The 19,759-nt window shown below is 39.1% G+C and overlaps 1 protein-coding gene across 1 annotated transcript in view; it reads left to right on the top strand.

Moving 5' to 3' along the window:
* The window catches only part of LOC122805246 (leucine-rich repeat flightless-interacting protein 2-like), an 803,415-nt gene that overhangs the window by 509,400 nt on the left and 274,256 nt on the right, over nt 1-19,759 (top strand). The window contains exons 4-5 of the mRNA XM_044075336.1: nt 6,227-6,295; nt 6,380-6,427. Coding sequence (XP_043931271.1) covers nt 6,227-6,295; nt 6,380-6,427 — 117 coding nt within the window. The remainder of the gene's footprint in view (nt 1-6,226; nt 6,296-6,379; nt 6,428-19,759) is intronic.

The raw sequence follows: 19,759 nt of genomic DNA, 5'->3' as shown, positions 1-19,759 counted from the left end.
TTCTAGATACATAGGGTACTGGTCTACCCTCTTGAAGAATAACTGCACCAAGACCCAATGTCGAAGCATCACAATAAAGAGTTAATGGTTTGTTGACATCAAAGTATGTTAATATAGGTGGAGTAGCAATTTTCTGCTTAAGGTCTTCAAATGCTTTCTGGTGATGTTCTAACCATGACCATGTAACATTCTTGCGCGTTACCTCTCTCAAAAGTGCTGTCAACTCACTGAAGTCTGGTTTAAACTTGCCTGAATAGTTGACCATACCAAGAAAACTTAGAGCTTGTACATTATCTGGTGCTGGTATCTCAAGAATAGCTGCTTGCTTGGACGGGTCTTGTCTCAAGCCAATGCTAGTAAATAAATGACCTACCTATGTAAGTTCTGGTAGTCTGAATTTGCACTTTAGAGGGTTGAACTTTAAGTTCACTTCACATGCTCTGTCTAGAACTCTCAAGATTTTTGCCATGCTCTGCTTCACCATTGCCTCCGACTAACAAATCATCTACTATTATGGCACAAGGATAACCTGAAAAAAAATTGCTTCATTGCACGCTGAAAGATTTTACATGCAGAATTTATTTGAAATGGCATCCTAAGAAATCTGCATTTTTGAAATAGGGTAATGAAGATTTGCGATCAAGCATCACTTGCCAAAGTTAACTTTTTGCATGTAAAACAGAAAAAACAATGGCCTTCGGTATTAGAGCCTTGCCTACTTCAACTATACACATGGGATGATGCGGTCTTTGTAATGCTTTGTTCAAATCTCCTGGGTCAGTGCACACTCTGATTTCGTCTGAGCCTTTTTTATGAGCTGTTGCCATGGATGACACCCATTCTGTAGGTTCTGTAACTGGGCAAATTACAACTTGCTGCACCATTTTGTCCATCTGAGCTTTGGCTTTATGCTGCATAGCTATCAGAACTGTTTTTCCTGGTCTGACTACTTGACTGATCTGTCTAACATCATAGAATACACAACTCGAAGTTTTCCCAACTTGTCAATGAAAATGTCAGCAAACTGAAGAAATATGGTTAGTAAAGCTGGAACTGGGGCATTTGTTTATTTGATGAACAACTTTTGTAAAAGAAAGCAGATTCATTCTCAAACTGTCTCTGAGACCCAGTAATGACTGCACAGGTCTTCGAATTACATAGAATAATAAGCTACAACAGTTCTTGGCCACATAACATGAAAGCACTACTGAGTCTTCGGTTTGAATTTCTTCACCTCCATAAGCAACATGTTTTGCACAGTTGGTCAAATTTAGTTCACCAGCTCTTACTTTAGCAAAAGTGTCTGCAGACATAACATTACACTTTGAACCAGTGTTTACTTTGAGCTCAGTGGATTTACCATTGATCTGGACAGTACAAAATGCTTCATTCTTTACCAATGAATCTACTGCATCAGTTCTCTGACTAATCACTGATGCACCATCTACATAGAAAGCAGACTGTTAAAGTTCACCTTGAGCAATTTGCTTTTTGAATGACTTTTCTTTAAAAGCGTATGAGACTTACTTGACGTACAAATTTTTTTAAATGCCTTTTTTTACATTTATGGCATTGCTGACCAAATGATAAGCACTTTTCTCTCTCAGACTCATGGTTGGCACCACAGTTGCGACAGTTAACAATAAAGCTTGATTTGGGTTTTGCTGTTTCACCCTTGTACTGCACTGAGCATGTTTCTTTAACTGAGTTCTGCTTGCCATCTGTTGCATACTGCCTACATATGCTCTGGGGCTTGCAGAAACCATGCTCTTACACTTGCAAGCATATTGGTGTGCCTTTCTAACTTCATGAATTTGACAAATCTCAATAGCTTTGTGGAGTGTTAAATCACTGTCACAAAGAAAAATCTTTCTCACAGCAGCAGTATTAATACCACACACAAGCCTGTCCTTTATAAGTCACCAAACTTACATGTTTTAGCTTTATTTCTAAGGTCAGTAATATAAGCTGCAGAAGTTTCTCCTTGCTCTTGATTTCTTGTGTAAAATAAATGCCTCTTTAATGGAACATTGGTCTGGGGGTTGCACATTTCTCTAAATTTGCACTTTTAACACTAGGGGTCTTCCCTTGATTCAGCTTGTACAGTAATGTGACGACTTGCCCCTTCACCTTCATATACTGCCAGTCCACATACAGATGAATGCTCCCTTTCAGTGGCCTCTGACCCTACTAGGTTTAGCAAAATGAATGCCTGGTGTGTGCATCTTTATCAGAATAAGCTGCTTGTATGAATATATCATACTCTTGCTAACATATTCTCCAAGTCTCTGCAATATTCTGATCGAATAGAAGTGGTAGCGGTTTGCAAAAGGCGTCTGTCATATTAATACATCACAGTGCAGACTTTTGCACTTGCACATATTTTCATATGCCTGAAATTTATGCCAGTACTTGTAACTATGTCCAGTAGCACAGCAAGCCTCTGTATAATTGAACTTTGCAAAATACATTTCCCGGGCACTGCAATACTCCTCATATCAACTCTTATGAGTGTAAGCAACATTTCAAATAAAGACACTGTGCAAATAAACTGGACAGAAGCCCAGAGTAAGAAACATTTTGAAGTATTTGTACTTTGTAAATTAACACCACACTGACATTTCCCCAGAATGGTTGTACTTTGCTGAACAACTCTGTATAGTGCAAGAAACGCTCTGTAATGGTAGCACTCTGCGAATAGACACACCCAGCCAAGAAACTTTTCGAAATAGCTGTGTTTGACTGCACTTTACAAAATAATGGCACTTTGAATACAGCAAACTCATTGGAATAAATGAGCAGTAATAAAGACACACACTTCTACACACTTTAATATACTTGGAATAGCTCTAGTTTACTATTCAGAGCTCGAGTCAATGCAAAGTAGTTAATGCCAAAACACTTTGCTTTATTTATACTTAATGTGCCCTTTTTGCCCTTTGTTATATTCGTTTTTCTCATTTTATCTCTTTTCGTGCCCATTATACTTGTGCTCATTTTAACTCTAAACATGCTCGTTTTGCAATTCTGAGGTAATTCTAAACCCTTTGTGCTTTCCTGATGCTTGTTCTATCAAATATCTTAATTTCAAACATTTTGTTTAATTAATGGGCTTTTTGTTTGCTTAATAAACATTTTCTTGCTATTCATTTGCTTAGTTATGCATTTTGTGCCCTTGTAATGCTCCATTTTATCTTTTTTTTATAAAATCATTTGTGCAAGTTTTCATTACCTTTAGTTAGTTTCTGGCCCTTTTTTTGCATTCGGTTCACTTAGTTTGCCTTCACTGTTAACACCCACACCTTGTGGCAATGAAAAGCAGTCTCTGGAATCCCGGTTCTTGCACCATGTCGCTGGTCTAGCCAGGATGAAGTAGACTAACATTGTGAGTTCTGTTCAAGCAGCTTTATTATATATGCACAAATAAACTTTTATACAAAGTAGATTTCTCATGCATAATTTTCACACTCTGGCTGTACTCACAAAATGGCACTGAAGCTAGCACATGCCTGCTATTTATATGCACGTTCAAGTCTTAGAAATGCTTCTTAAAAGATACAACACACATGTTCTACATTTCCTTTGCCCTTTCTGTGTAGAATTTTGTATCTTGTGTGGCATACCATAAGGATTCCCTTGTGATTCTCCTGATATTTATTTCTACATATACTGCCCCATATTTAAGTCTTTTGTCTCATTCCTTCCAAAATAGCCAGCATACACTATAGATGTCGTTATGAAATAAGTCATTTTGTTTGACCAGCGAAGAGTACACAACAGTGAGTGTTCCTTCATCCATTTTGGTGCAATAAAAGATTTTGCAGTTGTCTTCTTGGACTGACCATGCATAGTACTTTCTTGCTGGTTTTGACATTCACCAAAACATTTTTACCTTTATTAGTTCTAGTCCCTTCCCTTTTCCAGGAGAGGATGGAAGTGTTTTACTGTTTTATCTTTCACTTTCATAGTGGATGTTGGTGACTTGTTTTCATCTGCAGATCTTGGCCACCAGCACTGTGAGCAGACTTCTAACTTGTGTTGTACTGCTGGGCTGTCGTCATTGTATTTTGTTAGGTAAAGCAGTCTATAGCATAGCGAGTGCTGATGATAGTAAACCTTCTTTCATTTTGATCATTTGTCTAAAAGGGCTAACACTTGTAAGATTACCAGAAAAGGTAGTTTAAAAAAAAAAAAAAAAAAAAAGATAATTGGTGTACTTTACGAACAGTAGTAATAAATAAGGCTATCCCTGTGCAGGTTTCAGTCATAACTGGGATGGGGCAATAAAATTTATACTCCTACAAGGGAAGAGAAGTTAAAGGGGAGCAGTGGATTAGTATTTCCCCAAGCTTCCCTTTCCAAGTAAGTGCCTCAAGTAAGTTAGGTGATTTGTTTATATTAGAATACTCCAGGATGTGCAGTAGCAGACCCCACCCTCCGGTGTGCTGTGGGCGGGCATTGTAGTTACAGGGAGTAAATAGTTTAATTTTTTCTTAATGAAATGAGAGATTAATAAGAAGTGACTCAATGTCCATCAGGATGTTTTGCCCCTTTGCACCCTTCACTCCATAGGACTACCAGGCAGTGGAGCTTAAAATTATGTATAGAAGGGGGTGTGGCAGCTCCCCTTGTTGGATGTGTGTAATCTTAAATTCTCAAGTCAGTAATGCCCAGTGTTCATAGTTTCATAGGTCAGTAGTATGTTAAAAGGTGAACTGCATCCAGAGACTGAAAAAAAAAAAAAAAAAGAGTTTCTTCTTCTTCATGGTTTGGTGTTACCTACATTTTAACACTACACTGGATCTATTTACGTATATTAAATATTTTTATATATAATTTCTGAGTCTGATCACATGGGGTCTAGCATCTTGAAGTGATCCTGATTGTTTAGTCTGCCTGTAGGTATCCCACAATGCAGTGCTTGTCTGTAAAAAGAGTTGCGTCATGCAGGCTTCTTTCTTCCTAAAGTTCCTGTCACTCCATTGATTTTACATGCATACATTGCAGTCTTTCAGTCTGTTAGTTTTAAGTAACATTTCATGCCGTTCAATGACTAAAACGCAAACCATGCAAATGCCACAGATCAGACTTTCATATTGCTTTTTACTGTTGCTTTTTAGTATGGCTAAATTGCAGTCTTTTGTGAGCCCTGAATTGTACTACTATGAGTCATCTCCCACCCCCCTTCACATCTAACCTCCCTAGCTGTCGAAGTGCTAAGGGTTATTTGAGCTGTTATCTGCTGTGAATGACGGCTCACAGCAAGAGATTTGACTCGTGTACCGTTTCCTTGTTCTAGCCTTTACTTTCTGTGTGGGTAGGGGAAGGACCAGGGAGCTGTGACATCACAGCATGGGTGAGTTTTTAGGATGGTCGTGATGATGTCAGTTTGGGGAGGGAAACTGGCCAGAAAACTACCTGTATTTATTGGTCTTGACATCAGTAAATTGGAGACTTCAGCAAGCTTTTCCAAGGTGGGATAAAAGTTTTTTGAAAGTGAAACCACCACAGTACAGTGAGGTACTGTTCTAATTGAAAGTCGATTTAAAATATTTTAAATGCTGTACTGTTTGTTCATAACAGGGACTGTAAAAAGGGAGAAAAAGAACAGAGAAGTTGAGTATTTAATAATGCAATCCCATTGTCCTTTAACTTTCTTTGTGGGCCATTGTAAGCCTACCCAATTACCCCATGTAAGAATCAAACCCAACATTTGGTGTCTGTAAGGTAAACACTTTTAAATTATGCCAACTCAGATATTTTTACATAAACCTTAAACTTTTTAGTCCTCACACCATAAAAACCTTTAAAAACAACTGCCATGCTAAACTGACACCCCCATCAGAATGTCAACTCACCACCACTCACACCTGCATGAACAAAGATGGTGTGTCCTAATATGAACAATCTCTGTAAGTTTAAGATTGTGTTTACACATAGCTAGGTTTAATCTTTGCTTTCTTTGTGCCACTGCAGTTTGAATACGTGTCTGATCATGCTCGAAATGATAGATTTAAAAAGTGGCATTTGTAATGGAAAGGTTGCATTTTGAGAAATGGATATGAGAAGCAAGCATGTGTTTTGTCGTTTCTGACGCAGCAAATTAATTTAGGGTGCACATTCAGTATGGCTGTTACATGAGCATGGCTTGATATCTTATTTGTTTGAAATGTCATATTAATATTGGTACTCCTTTCTGTGTGTATTATTTTTGTGGTTCTCGTAGGAAGATACAGAAAAAGCCAAGCATTTTCATAGGTCAGGCCAACATAGTCTTCATCACAAACACCATCTGGTTGGTAATGTAATGCTTTTCCTTTTGTAAGTTTTATTTTCATCTATAACCAATCCATTTTTTAATAATTTGCTCTGTTATTAGGTTTCAGGTGGTGATGTCAAGTTTGCTCAAAGTACCAGCAGTCACAGGGTTAGTAATCCCATAATATTTGTTACTTCATAATTTAAAAATGGCCCTGTTATAAGTAAACATTGTTCCATTTTAACATTTGCTCATTATGTACTGGTACACACATCTACTCAAAGTGGTGAGTTTCCTCTGAATACTAAATTTATCTGTACTGCTTTTTTTTTTTTTTTAAGAACTCTGGCTGTTGAGTTGAAGTAACTTGTTTAAAAGCTGTCTGTATTGCTTATTGTTAATTGGTGTATAGAAAGTGAATGAAGAGTCATACTTAAGAAAAAAAAAATAGTATGGAGTTGCGAGCCAGCTTTAGTTTACAGGTGAACTACTTTTGTTTTTGTTGTTAAACTCTTAGCAACCATCAAATTAAGAAATACTCTTATTTGAGTTGTCTAAGCTTCAGGATTCTTCTTAAAATAATCATTGCTGTTTTGTGTACACATGGAATCGTAGGATGTACAGGGGATCCAGGTCAGGTAATAGTTCAATGTATCTGGTTTAAGTGTGGCTAAGGAAAATAAGAGTAAGCATCTGTGAAAAATTGCTGTTTAGAACGTACCTTATAAAAACTACCTTATTTCTTTTGTGCAGTAATATTTCTGTGCATTCTTGGATTTATATATTTTTTTTGCACTAATCAAAGTTGTAAAGCAACTGTGCAGTAATGACTACTGTGAAAAAAAGTCTCCTGTATGTGCAATTAGTATGTATAGTTACAGTTTAAAAAAATAATGTCAAGTCAATAGTAATTCTTCCAACTTGAAACAGAATAAAGAAACTGCTTAGTGATGCACAAGTTCTGGAGTCTGAATGACAAGTCTGCTTTGACTTTAGGTACATGGCAGAGCTTAATTGAAATGTGTGATATTAATCCTTCGGTAAAATGCTGAAGGAACAAGATGGAATTTTTTTTTTCATTGTTGCGTCACTCATTTGATGTGTTCTTTTTATAACAGACTATTTCTTGTTTAAGGATTTTGTTTGAATTTTATAGCATCGTCAGCTGTTATTTTCTATGATTGGGCTAGATAGAGGTGTGTCTGCATTTGTATATATAATGCATATTTACCTGTGGTTGTTAACTCTTGCAGATGAAACTTTAAGCATCATTTGAAAGCTTGGCTATGCAGTACAATCCCTTTACTGAGTATGCTGAGCTGTGCTGAATTATAGCTGCATTTCTTGGGGACTTAATGATTAGTTATTTTCCAAATTTTGATTCTTTTAGTGCATGATATTTGTAGCTTCTTCATTTATTAAAAGAAAAAATATTTGCTCATGAAGTGTAGTATATATTAGCTAGCTGTAGAACTAAAATCACTCCATGTTAAACTGAATACCATTTTCCTAGGTGATCTAAATTGTCAAACTATAGACTGGGAAACCTGTGCCACCACTTAAGCACAAACGCAGGTTCCTGGACTTTGTCTCTACATAAGGTGAAGTCCCATGACTGGAAAAACTCCCTTATTAGCCTCAACAAAAAGTTGAGATCCCTCATCAAATCTTCTCAAGCTAGCTATGAAAGCAAAATTGCAGCAGATACTAAAGATAACCACAAGGCCACCTATAGCTATGTCAATAACCTCCACGGCAATACCAAGATTTGCTCTGTGTTACTACACAATGGTACCTCCTGTACTAAGCCAACAGATATAGCCAGCATACTGGCCGATAGATTCAGTGCTAACTTACCCCCCCCCCAAGGTCCAATCACATTATCGGAATAATACCTGGCACCCAATATTACTGCTGCACAGGTTACATTGTTCAAATCCAGGAATACAGCTTCAGTGGGACCAGACAATATCCATGGCTGTGTTCTACATGAACTGCAAAGTGAACTGGCACCACACCTGTGCCCCCCATTCAGTCACAGCCTCACCTCAGGCTTTGTCCCTACCGAATGGTGCACTGCTACAGTCATCCCTTTCCATAAAGGGGGAGCGACTACCGACCCTGAGAACTATCACCCCATTAGCTTGATGAGTGATATATAAGGCTATGGAATGCATCATCATGTACCTAATTAATAAGGATATAGGGAATCTCCAAACTCTGGATCCAACACAGTTTGGTTTTGTGAAGGGCAGATCTTGCCTGCTCAACCTGGTTGACCTCTTTGAGACGGTCACCAGAGCTGTGCATAAAGGCAAGGCAGTTCATATAGCCTACTTCTGTCTGGCCAAGGCCTATGATACCATTCCCCACTCAGGAGTCGTTGTTAGACTCATTAAACTAGGCATCAATCCCTGTTTCACTAGAGGGGTTGCAAACTGGCTCACAGATAGAACCCACAGTGTGAAAGTAGCAAACTCCAATTTGGACTGCCGACCAGTCATGTGTGGAGTACCACAGGGATCTGTCCTACATCCTCTCCTATTTGGCATCTACTTCTCAGAAGTCCAGGCCAACAAGGAGAGACTGTGGATGAACAAGTTCACAGACGACTGCAAACTGGGAGCCATTATTAACTCCCCAAGTGATGCAGACATTCTGCAGAAAGGCCTCACTGAGACAAACAACTGGTGTCGAAACCATGGCCTTAAGCTCATCGCCAAAAAATGTGTTATCTCCTTTGGGAAAAACTGTGTCCATAAATTACCACATCGATGGCAGTCCACTAAATGTATTATAAGAGCTCTAGGGACACAGGTTGACAATAACATCTCCTTCGGCCACCACATCGCCACTGTGGTCAGAAAGACCTATGTCGCACATCTCATTAACAAGGGTTTTACATCCAAGAAGAAAGAGGCTATCGTCTCTCTACTCTTCCCTCATTAGACCAATCAAGTATAATGCCTCATTTGGCATGTACCTTACTAGACACCTGCAACAGCTGGAAAGGACACAAAAATGCCTCAAAGAGAAATCCTAGCCCTTAAACACATGTTCTACATGGGCAGACTCAAAATTCCAGCTTTATTGTGTCTCATATCGTCTACTAAGAGGTGATCTCTGCTTGACTTACAAAGCCATGTCTGACCCAGCCCTATTGGAAATGCTTCATGTAAAGAAATCCAAATCCCTCCGCACCACACACTCCGGAGACATCAACCTCATTACCTCAGCCAACAAAACATGCTTGAGGGACAGGTTCATAACCCAGAGACTGCCCATGCTCTGGAATAGACTTCCCCTACATGTCAAGCAGAGCACCTCAATGGCAGTCTATAAAAGAATTCTTGACAAGTGGATGGGAAATACAAAGTTCACCCCAGGGATCACGCTAGTGGCTCTACTAGATAGAGGCACTGGGAACCACATCGGGCGGCTGTATGCCAGGGTAATTCTATTGGCTAGGCTTGTAAAGGCTCCAGGGCCATTAGCCTAGTACACACCTATGAACAGTTAATCCAGAGGACACAGTAGGGGGACTATTTTCTATCTTGTCCTTACTAATATGGGAGCAATCTTGCACCATCCTTGGTGTATCTTGATCACTTTTTAGATATGACTATAAAGCAGTCTCCTCCTAAGTAAAATTGAAACCAGAGATCCCTTCCACCTGAAGTACCTTTAGAAATTTTTTCAAGACAAACCACCTGCTTATAAGTGATACATTTGCAAGCTTCAGATCCCCCTCAGAGCCATTTAACTCCATTGAATATGCAGAAATGTACATCACCGCATTATATCAGCATGTGTACAGCTGCACAGATGCAGCTCTACACTTTATGAACAATCGCAGGGCAAACCTAGAAATAAACCCAAACAGAGTGGAATATTAACTAGCTTTATAATAAAAGAAAAATAATTTTGACCAAAAGAAGAGTAATTCCACAATATTTAAGCCTGTTTCTTTGAAATAAAAAAAACAACTCAGGAGCTTAATAAAATCCACCAAAGCCAAGTTTGAGGCTAAAATAACTACCCAAGCCAAAGCATTTAGTTATGTTTATAATCTTAAAAGAACAATACAGTAGTGCATTTAGCTGATAATGTTACCTAGACTGATAGAGAACCTACTGATCAATAAATTTAGCTCTAACTTTACCCCTCTTGCCCTCCATCTATCCCTCAAGATATACCTGAAACTAGCTCATTTCCAGCTGTCACACAAGACCAGGTACTAAGTGCTATTAAAAGCTTAAAACAGTGCATTGTTGAACCCTGACATTATCCCTGGATGCATTTTAAATAGCATGAAGCATGATTTAGCCTCATCTGTAACGCTGTTTAATCTCAACCTCCATACAGGTTTTTTACCTAGCGAATGGAGAATAATTATAGTTGTTCCCCTGCATAAGAAAGGACCTTCCACAGACCCAGGTAATTACAGACCACAAGTCTGACCAGCCTCATATGCCAGGCCATGGAAAGACTTTCCATGGAATTAATCATTCAGAGCATAGGGAACCTTGAAACACTGACCCCATCTCAGTTTAGTTTCAACAAGGGCAGGTCATGCTTAATCAACCTACTGCATTTTTGAAGACTTGGCTAATGCAGTGGATGAAGGCAAAACATTACACCTACATACCTTAACCTGGCCAAATCTTTTGACACAATTCCCCACTTAGGCATAATAGAAAAGTTAAGAATTTAAATAAACTGGGAATAAACTGGTTTGTCATTTGCTGGATTGCTAGCTGGCTTACAGATTGCAAATAATCTAAATAGGAGAAGTTACTTCCACAAAGACCGGTCACCAGTGGAGTCTACCAGGGTTCTATGCTGGGACCCTCTCCTCTTTAGCATCTCCTATTAAGAAGTGAAAGCTAATATCAAAGGGCTCTGGTGGACAAAAGTGTGCAGATGACTGAAAGCTAGGAGCAGTCACTAAATCCCCAAATGATTTAGCCATCCTGCGTGAAGTGCTCTCTCAAGTAACTGGTGCCAAAATCATGGACTGAAACTCAAAACCAAAAATATGTTATTGTATCCTTTGTTAAGTCATTCACCCCAGGGAAGTAAAACTTTCACAATATGCCCCCAAGTGCTGACCCAGTTTGGAATTTATTTATTTATATGGACAGTGACTTAACATTTGACCAACATGTAAGAAGGTCGTCCTGTATTTGCACAGCTTATAAACAAAGGGATTCTTGTAGAGATGTCATTACCCCTGTTTACTGAGTCCTCATTAGGCCAGTCATTGTGGGCCTTTCAGTTGTTGCAATTGTCTGGACAGATATATGCCGAAGAGAACATATTCAGAGATACCTTACTAAAGGGATACAAGTTCTAAACAGCATGTTCTACATGAACCGACTGAAAGCCCTGTCACTGTACCCTACAAACTGCTAAAAGGTGACCTGTCTGGCTTGCAAGGTATCATCTAACCTGTTAATGATGTTTTTTCTGTACATCAGGCAAATCAAATGGCATCAGAAATACTTGATTGAATGATCTAAACCTCTTATGCAACATCAACAGAATAGTTTTGAGGGACGGGTAGATCTTTGAGGATACCAGTGCTGTGGAAAAGTCTCCTCATCCACGTAAAATGGAGTACAGCCCTGTCCATGTTCAAGTGTGACTTGGATTTATAGATGGGAAATGCAGTTTACTCCAGGACTTCCCCCAGTGCTACTAATGGACAGAAGCAGCTCCTAAATATATCCCTTTCATGGGTCCACTCAAATTATCTATGGTATGAGCCCAATTATTCTCATTATGGGTAATATATAATTACTGACCATGGAATGGGCAAGACCAGTTAATAACTGAATGGAATAGGTAATTTTGAGCACAGAAAGGAAAATTTGTTAGGCTTAAAATAGCCCTCAAGGGTAGTTAGTGTAGTACTTAAATATGAAGTAAGTGGCTAGCATTCCATAAACGTAGTCTGATAAAAACCTCTAAAGTCTTGGTTGGGGACACTAATTGTTTAAAAGTGGTATCTGATATAAATAAAAAAATTACAAAAAAAAGGTAGATAAAGTGTAAAAGGGGTGTTGGTTGAAATTATGACTTTATCTGTAGAATAACAGGACTTTATATTCCTCAGATTGGGGCTTAAACTTGTTTTACAGCTGAGTAGTAGTGTTAATCTAATTTACGTTAATCTTTGAGTCAGTAGCAAAGATGTGGGGAAGAATTTAATAAAAGCCTACACAGTCTCTTATCAACTAGGCATCGTGCCGCACTGCTTACATGGAAGTAAGCAGGGTTTAAATTCAGTAAGCACTGCTGGGCAGAGAGCATGCATTCACCAACATGGGAAGTTCTGTGGCGTGCATATCACCTTATAAGCAGGTGAATCTCGTGCAAATGAGGCAGGTAGACCAATCCAGCAACCAGGCAGATTTTCAGACCCCATGTCAGTGTCCATAGTGTACACAGAAAAATTCCATGTACAGGAATGTAGATTGGCAAAAGGGTTTGTAAAAATGTAGATGGACAGAAATGGCATACCACATATAGGTACGAGTGAAACTAGCCTCTGTATGTCTGAAAAATGAAAAGAACTAAGTTGAATTAAATTTTTTTTAATAATCTGGGCATGTTTGCCTGGCATGCTACAGTATGCAAACATGCTTTAAAAAAAAATGAAATAAAACTTGGAAAAAACAAAATTAATATTATGTGACAGAAGTGTATTACAGGACCCTGCGTGGTGCATCAACAATGGCGCATTGGTGCTGTTGCTAACATGGTAGGGCTATGAAGCGTGTAGTTTCCAGGCTGTGAGCACAGATCCCTATGCAGATGAGGTGGAATTATTGAATAGCATAAGGGGGTAATTGTGTACGCATATCCCCTCCGTGTAGGCAGTGAACTATGTTGGTATTTACAGAGAAGGTAGCTGACATCAAGGGACGTTGTGTCCAATGACTTCTAAACTTATTTCAGCTTAGCTGCACCTGTTTGCGCGGTGTGCTTCCATACTGAGCGTGTCTGTGCAAGTGGGTGTGTGCACACATTTCTGAACTTTGTGTAACTATGGGGCGCATGTTTACATATGTTTGTGCGGCGCAGTGCGGAGTGTATCTAAAAGCCAATGACACATTAATTAGTTTTGACCTGTGTAACTTAAGCTAGGGCTATTAAATGATATACTAGGCAGGTGCAATGCATCATAGGTAGCCAATCACACAGTCAGCACAGCACCTACAGCAGAGCACTATAAAGTATGCATACAAGTTACAATCAGATTTTTTCCCCGTATACTCTGCACCATTGGAGTACAGACTTGGGAATTTTAACTGACAGAATGCTAGGGGCTGCTGCAGGTTTGCTACATCTGTGTGTGCTAGATGCTGAAGTCAGTGCTGCTGCTGACAGTAGGCCTAGGCAGAGAAGAGTGTTCAGACCCAGGGTAACCTTCCATGAGCTCGAGATTCTAGAACGCTACAGAGTGGACAGGGACATACTACAAGAACTTTCTGAGCTCTGCTGCCCACATCTCAGACCCAAATCCAACAGAGGGGAACTCATCCCAGTGGAAACATAAATGTAGACCAGCTGAGGACATGATGAAGGTATCAGTATCCAAGGTACTCCACCATTTCCTGGATGGCTTGCTGCCACATGCTAGTGAGCACATTTCGTTTCCCCTCACCCCTGAGGTGAGGGCCAGCAATATGCAACACTGAGGTACTGGGTGCCATAGATTGCACTCTTGTACACATCAAGGCACCACTCAGTGAGGAGGGAAGTGTCTACGTTGACCACAAGAGTATCACTCCAACTGCCAGGTCATGTGCAATGCCCAGGGGAATATCATGAATGTGTGTGCTGGCAACCCTGGCAGTTATCACAACTACCATATCTGGCATGCATCACAGCTGTACCAGATGTTTGCTGGGGTGGTGGGCATCCCTCATGGCCATTTACTGGGGGATGCTGGCTATGCACTGGAACAGTGTATGATGACACCCATTAGAAATGCACACATACCCACAGAAGAACGCCATAATGAGGCACACGCACAAACTAGGAACATCAGAGCATGCGTGTGAGCTTCTGAAGTTATGGTGCTGGTGCCTCGATACATCTGTTGGAGCCCTTCAGTGTACTCCAGCCACATGTGCACTGATCTTCACAGTGTGTGCCATGCTACACAGTATGGTCCTGTGGAAACAGCTGCAGCAGGATCAGCTAAGGGAAGGGATACACAGACCCCCATGAGTGCCTAAGTCACCACAACCACACTCACAGGAGGAATGCCTTGATGATGTCCCTGTAGGCAGATGTAGGCATGCCCTGTACACCCAGGCTTTGGCTAAGAGACCACGCATAGCACATTCACTGACAACTAGGGCCCTAGAGACTGACACCTTATTCCTTCTCGCATACATATATTAAAATTGTTGATGCCAGGCATCACACAACCTGTAGCTATCCATGGATTGGCTGTGTGCATTGCTTGCATCACAGAGTCGGCCCTGAACTACAGTTCTGTCAACTGCTGCATTTGCAAGGCAAGTCTCTAACCTACACACTATTTGTAAGGATTACAATACTATGGTATCGTCTGTATGGATCTGCTGCATTTATGCAAGGAAATATAGCGGGCTATGTGTACAGAAGTCCCACGTGGGACTACAGATACCCAGCCCAATAGTATGTGTTCCCTAATGATTATTAGGGCTTCTGGTTGGTATATTCAATACATCAGTCAAGGTGGATGTGAAACAGTGGGTTTGCATGATATTTGAACTAGTCTATCCCAGCAGGTCATGTGCTGCTGTTTCCCCACACCCATTACAGCAGTGTTCCCATATAACTGCTTTAACATTAAGTCAGCAATAGTATATCAGCAGACCAGGCAATCTCAGGGCTGTAACATAAAACCTGATTACACATTCTATGTCTCATGTAATGCAGAAATAACAACGTACATATTTATGCTGTTGATTGTGTGATGAATGACTCCTCTCTGGCAGCCTGTGTGGCTCAGAGGACTAGGGAAGTTAGCATGCGTGATGGTGCTGATGGTTATAATCTGGAAGAATTCACATCTTTTGCATGTGAGGTATTATTATGTTGGTGTTTTCACAGACTCGTACCTCTCAATCTCTTAGTGCAAGAAATCTGGACAAAGCCAGAAAGAATGGGGGTAACAGATGCCCAAAAATAGGGACAGAATTTAAATATTGTTCCTATAAACCTAGAAAGTTGCTAGAATAAAAGTGTTGCATTATTACATATTTTCTGAAGGACTTAAGTAATCCAAGATGTAGCTTCTGGTGTGGCAAAAAAACGTTAAATGCCTCGGCTCGGACACACAATACTTTATTCACTGACAGTCACAGAAATAAATATAAAAATACGTTAAGCGCTTTCATCTGTATTCCAGACTTCTTCAGAACATATATCTAAATGTTACAGCTCTCTTTTTATATAGTTCAGCTGACCCATTTTTGGCGCCAATACTGATAACAATTCTAATTGAACACACATTTGCACTTGCATTTAAAAACATTTATAAGAATAATTTTAAGAATTAGTTAAAATTGATTTTTAAAATGACATGCTTATATTTACAAATTGCATACTTGCAGATATTAATAACATTGCAGATATTTATAACATTGTTAAGGCCCATCAGTAGCATTCATAGTGTGTCTAGCTACCTACATTGCTATCTACATTTACTGTCTCACTAGCTGTCCTAGTCATTCACAACTACCAACCTATTAATTCAATTTGTTATACACTAGCCATAGTCCTAGTCCAATGTTCAACACTACCTGATGCATCAGTAATAATAATGGATATGCTGGACAATAGATATGTTAAAAATGTTAAAAAAATATTTAACATATAATATCTGTCTATTTATTCAATGTGAGGAAGGGTTTAATACTGATGAAATCATTGATTCCTGGAAAATTTGTAGCATCAGTTAATATCTGCCACTTGCTCTCTTTCATAGCTAAAATGGCTTTGATATTTCCACCATAAGGTGACTGTTCTACCTTGTCAATGATGTTAAACAAAAAATGATGATTGTCATTTGTATTTGATATATGACGATACAAGGCATTTCTATTGTCCTTAGCACTAATGGCGTGCTGATGCTCATATATACGTCTTTTAAAATGTCTTTCCGTCTTACCTATGTAGAATGCTGTGCATGCTACACAGGTGGCTATATAAATCACAAATTTAGAGTTGCAGTTACCATGTATACTGGATATATATGTTCGATTTAAGTTATCTGTCGTACTACCTCTGCATACTTTGATAAATTTGCATTGATTACAATGCCCACATTTTGTTGTATTCTTATTTTCTCTAGTTGCTTCCCTATTTTTGGTTTCTTATATTTTTTTAATATTTAAGCCTGTCTTATATACTATATTCGTCTGAATACCTAATAGTAGCATAGACTCCTTGTTTGCAACAAACTGATTCCATCGCTCTTTTATAAATGTTTCTATATATTGCACCATGGGAGAATAAGTTAATACACATACCCTTACTCCATGTTCCAAGTTCCAAGGCCACCATGTCCTCTTTTGTTGATAATGTGATGTTATAATTACCTAATAAAGGCTTAAACTTATTTCCCCATTCACCTATAATAGATTTGTTGATGTCATTCAATAAATTTTCAGGGTATCCTCTATTGATAAACATAATTCTAATGAATTCAATTTCTTTTAACATAATTTCTTTATTTGAGGACATTCGAGCAGCCCTTATACATTGTCCTTTGTAAATGTTTTTAAAAACATTATGCGGATGATTACTGCCAAATGCCAAGTAATCATTGGAGAAGGTGTCCTTTCTAAAGATACATGATGTAAAACCAGTTTCCCCATGGCTTATATATGTATCTAAGTATGCTATTCCACCTTCTTTGATAACATGAGTAAATCTCAAAAATTTGGTGGTACTGTTGATATAACTAATGAATTTGTCGATGTCTTCCAAGGGGCCATCCCACAAGATAAACAAATCATCAAGAAACCTAGTGTAATACTTGATGTGCTGATAAAATTCAGATTTAAATATATATTCCGATTCCCATTCGAGCATTACCATGTTGGCAAAAATCGGGGCACAAGATGCTCCCATGGCAATGCCTCTGGTCTGTTTGAAAAACTCATTTTCGAACTGAATATAATTGTGGTCCAGAATTAAGCCCATCATATCAGTGATGAGACAAATCCTGTCCCAGCTCATATTCGTGTGTTTCCTCAAACTGTTTGAAAATTAATCCAGACCTACATTTTTAGGAATACAGGAGAATAAATCAACCACATCTATGGTTATAAATCTTAACTCCTTTTTCCATATCTGTGGGGTAAGCTGCCCTAAAAACATCCATGAGTCCTTAATCAAATGTGGTGTATGTTTATATACCTGTTTCACCCATCTATCTATGGCAGTGCCTAAAGGAAATGTTTTTGCTCTACTTCCTGAAATGATGGGCCTAAAAGGTGGATGTTCTAAGTTTTTGTGCACCTTGGGAATCCCCACTATAGTTGCTAACACAGGAAATTCAACTTTTAAAAACTCATATGTTTCAACAGTACTTCTCTTATCTAACATATATTCATCCAAGGCTAGATCAATACGCCTGTGTCCTATATTGATTTCATTGAGAGACACTGGCTCATAGTTCCCAGACTTGTGTAATATCTTATATATTTCATTTATATAATCCAAACGGTTGAACATGACAATGCCTCCACCTTTATCTGGTTTCATTAATCTCAGTTCTTTATTATTTATAAATTCTGAGAGGCATTCCTGTTCTTTCTTTGTTAGATTGGACTCATAATTGATGACTGTTCCTTTAAACTTGTAGATGTCACTACATACCATCTTTTCAAAATTTTGTATATTTGGGTTGCTGGGAGGGATAAAAGTATTTTCTGAAGGATATACAGTCTGAAACTCAAATGTTTGTCATTTAGTATTATTTAGTGGCTTCAGTAATTTACCGGGAAACCACACATTTCTGAGGAACAGACCAAAAATATGAGGCAAAAATGTGGACAGTCTATGAAAATCTGTACATTTAAGAGGTGTGCATACTGTGTGTGGTTTAACATTATGAACCTCAGTCACATATTAAGTATAGCAGATGGCTGGGTAATGCTGTGGACATTTTAAGTGAAGTGCAGTACTGCAGAAACAGGGGCATATGTTAATGTCTAACGCACAAAACCCCAGACATGAGTACAGGTAGGTGTGGCCTGGATTCACTTTATAAGTACTGACAGTCCCACTTGTCCATACACTTAGTTGAAATGAGCACAGTTATGTTCCCCCTTCATCAAAATGACCTGTTTTGTATATATGTCTATACATACAAACATATACATATCACTTTGTCACTCTCTCTCTCTCATGTACGTAGTGTATCTATCACTATGTAGTGTGAAATAGATGTATACAGATATAGCTATACATATTAAAATGATACATAGACTCTCCCCATATATCTACTGTCACACATCCATGCAGTTGATCAAAGTATCCAAACTAAGGGCTCAACAGTACATAATCCACTTACAGACCCCTGTGCCTGCTGGATGTCACCATGTAGACAGATGCAGGTGAGCAGTTGGTATAATGTATAATGTCAACACATGCATGAACAGGGCACATTGTTTCTGCCCACAGGTTTGCCTGTCTAACAGTAAGCAGCCACGTGTGATCATACTGGTAACTGTACACACATAACTAGGATAGTAGCAGTTATCTCAGTGCTAGGATACTAGTTGTAGATAACAGTATGAAGAAATAACACTCTGCAGGGCACAGATGCTGTTCAACACAAGCCTAGTTTGTTTAATGTGCAAGTACTTTGCCTGCAATCACATATACAACAGACTTAACCTGTGGTGCGTGCAATACCTATTGTGATCTGTAGTGTATAAGGCTAGATAGTATGGATTCTGATCTCACTCCAGCCCACTTGGTGTGTGTGTATATACCTCCTGCAAAACAGACATGCCGTCTTGGGCTAGCCATCTGCAGTGGTTATGCACTTTTTGGCCTTGTAACTTGATGCTGGCTACCAGACTGCCCTCTTCTACAAGGCCTGATGATGTCATCCACCTTAAGACTACAAGCTGACACTGTAGTATCAGACTTAATCTGTGGCACATGCGATAAGTACTGTAATCTGTAGTGTATAAGACTAGGTAGCTAGGGGTTCTAATCTTACTCCAGCCTACTTGGTGTGTGTGTGTGTGTGTGTGTGTGTGTGTGTGTGTGTGTGTCATATGTCATAAATATGGTAACCTTGGTAACTTAGACGTAGGCAGGGTTTTGCAGTGTTTTATTTGTAGCGGGTGATGTGGGCCCACCAAAGGACTTGACCACAAGGCCTGCTTATGTCATCAAGGACCATCCTGAACTGATAGTACTAGCAGACATGAGGTGTATTGCATGCATCGTGTGCTGACTTGTAGTATGTACCAT

This window comes from Protopterus annectens, chromosome 6.part1 (genome assembly GCF_019279795.1).
Source record: "Protopterus annectens isolate FY-2018-M chromosome 6.part1, PAN1.0, whole genome shotgun sequence".
Taxonomy (NCBI): Eukaryota; Metazoa; Chordata; order Ceratodontiformes; family Protopteridae; genus Protopterus; species Protopterus annectens.
This window is presented reverse-complemented; position numbering and strand designations above follow the sequence as displayed.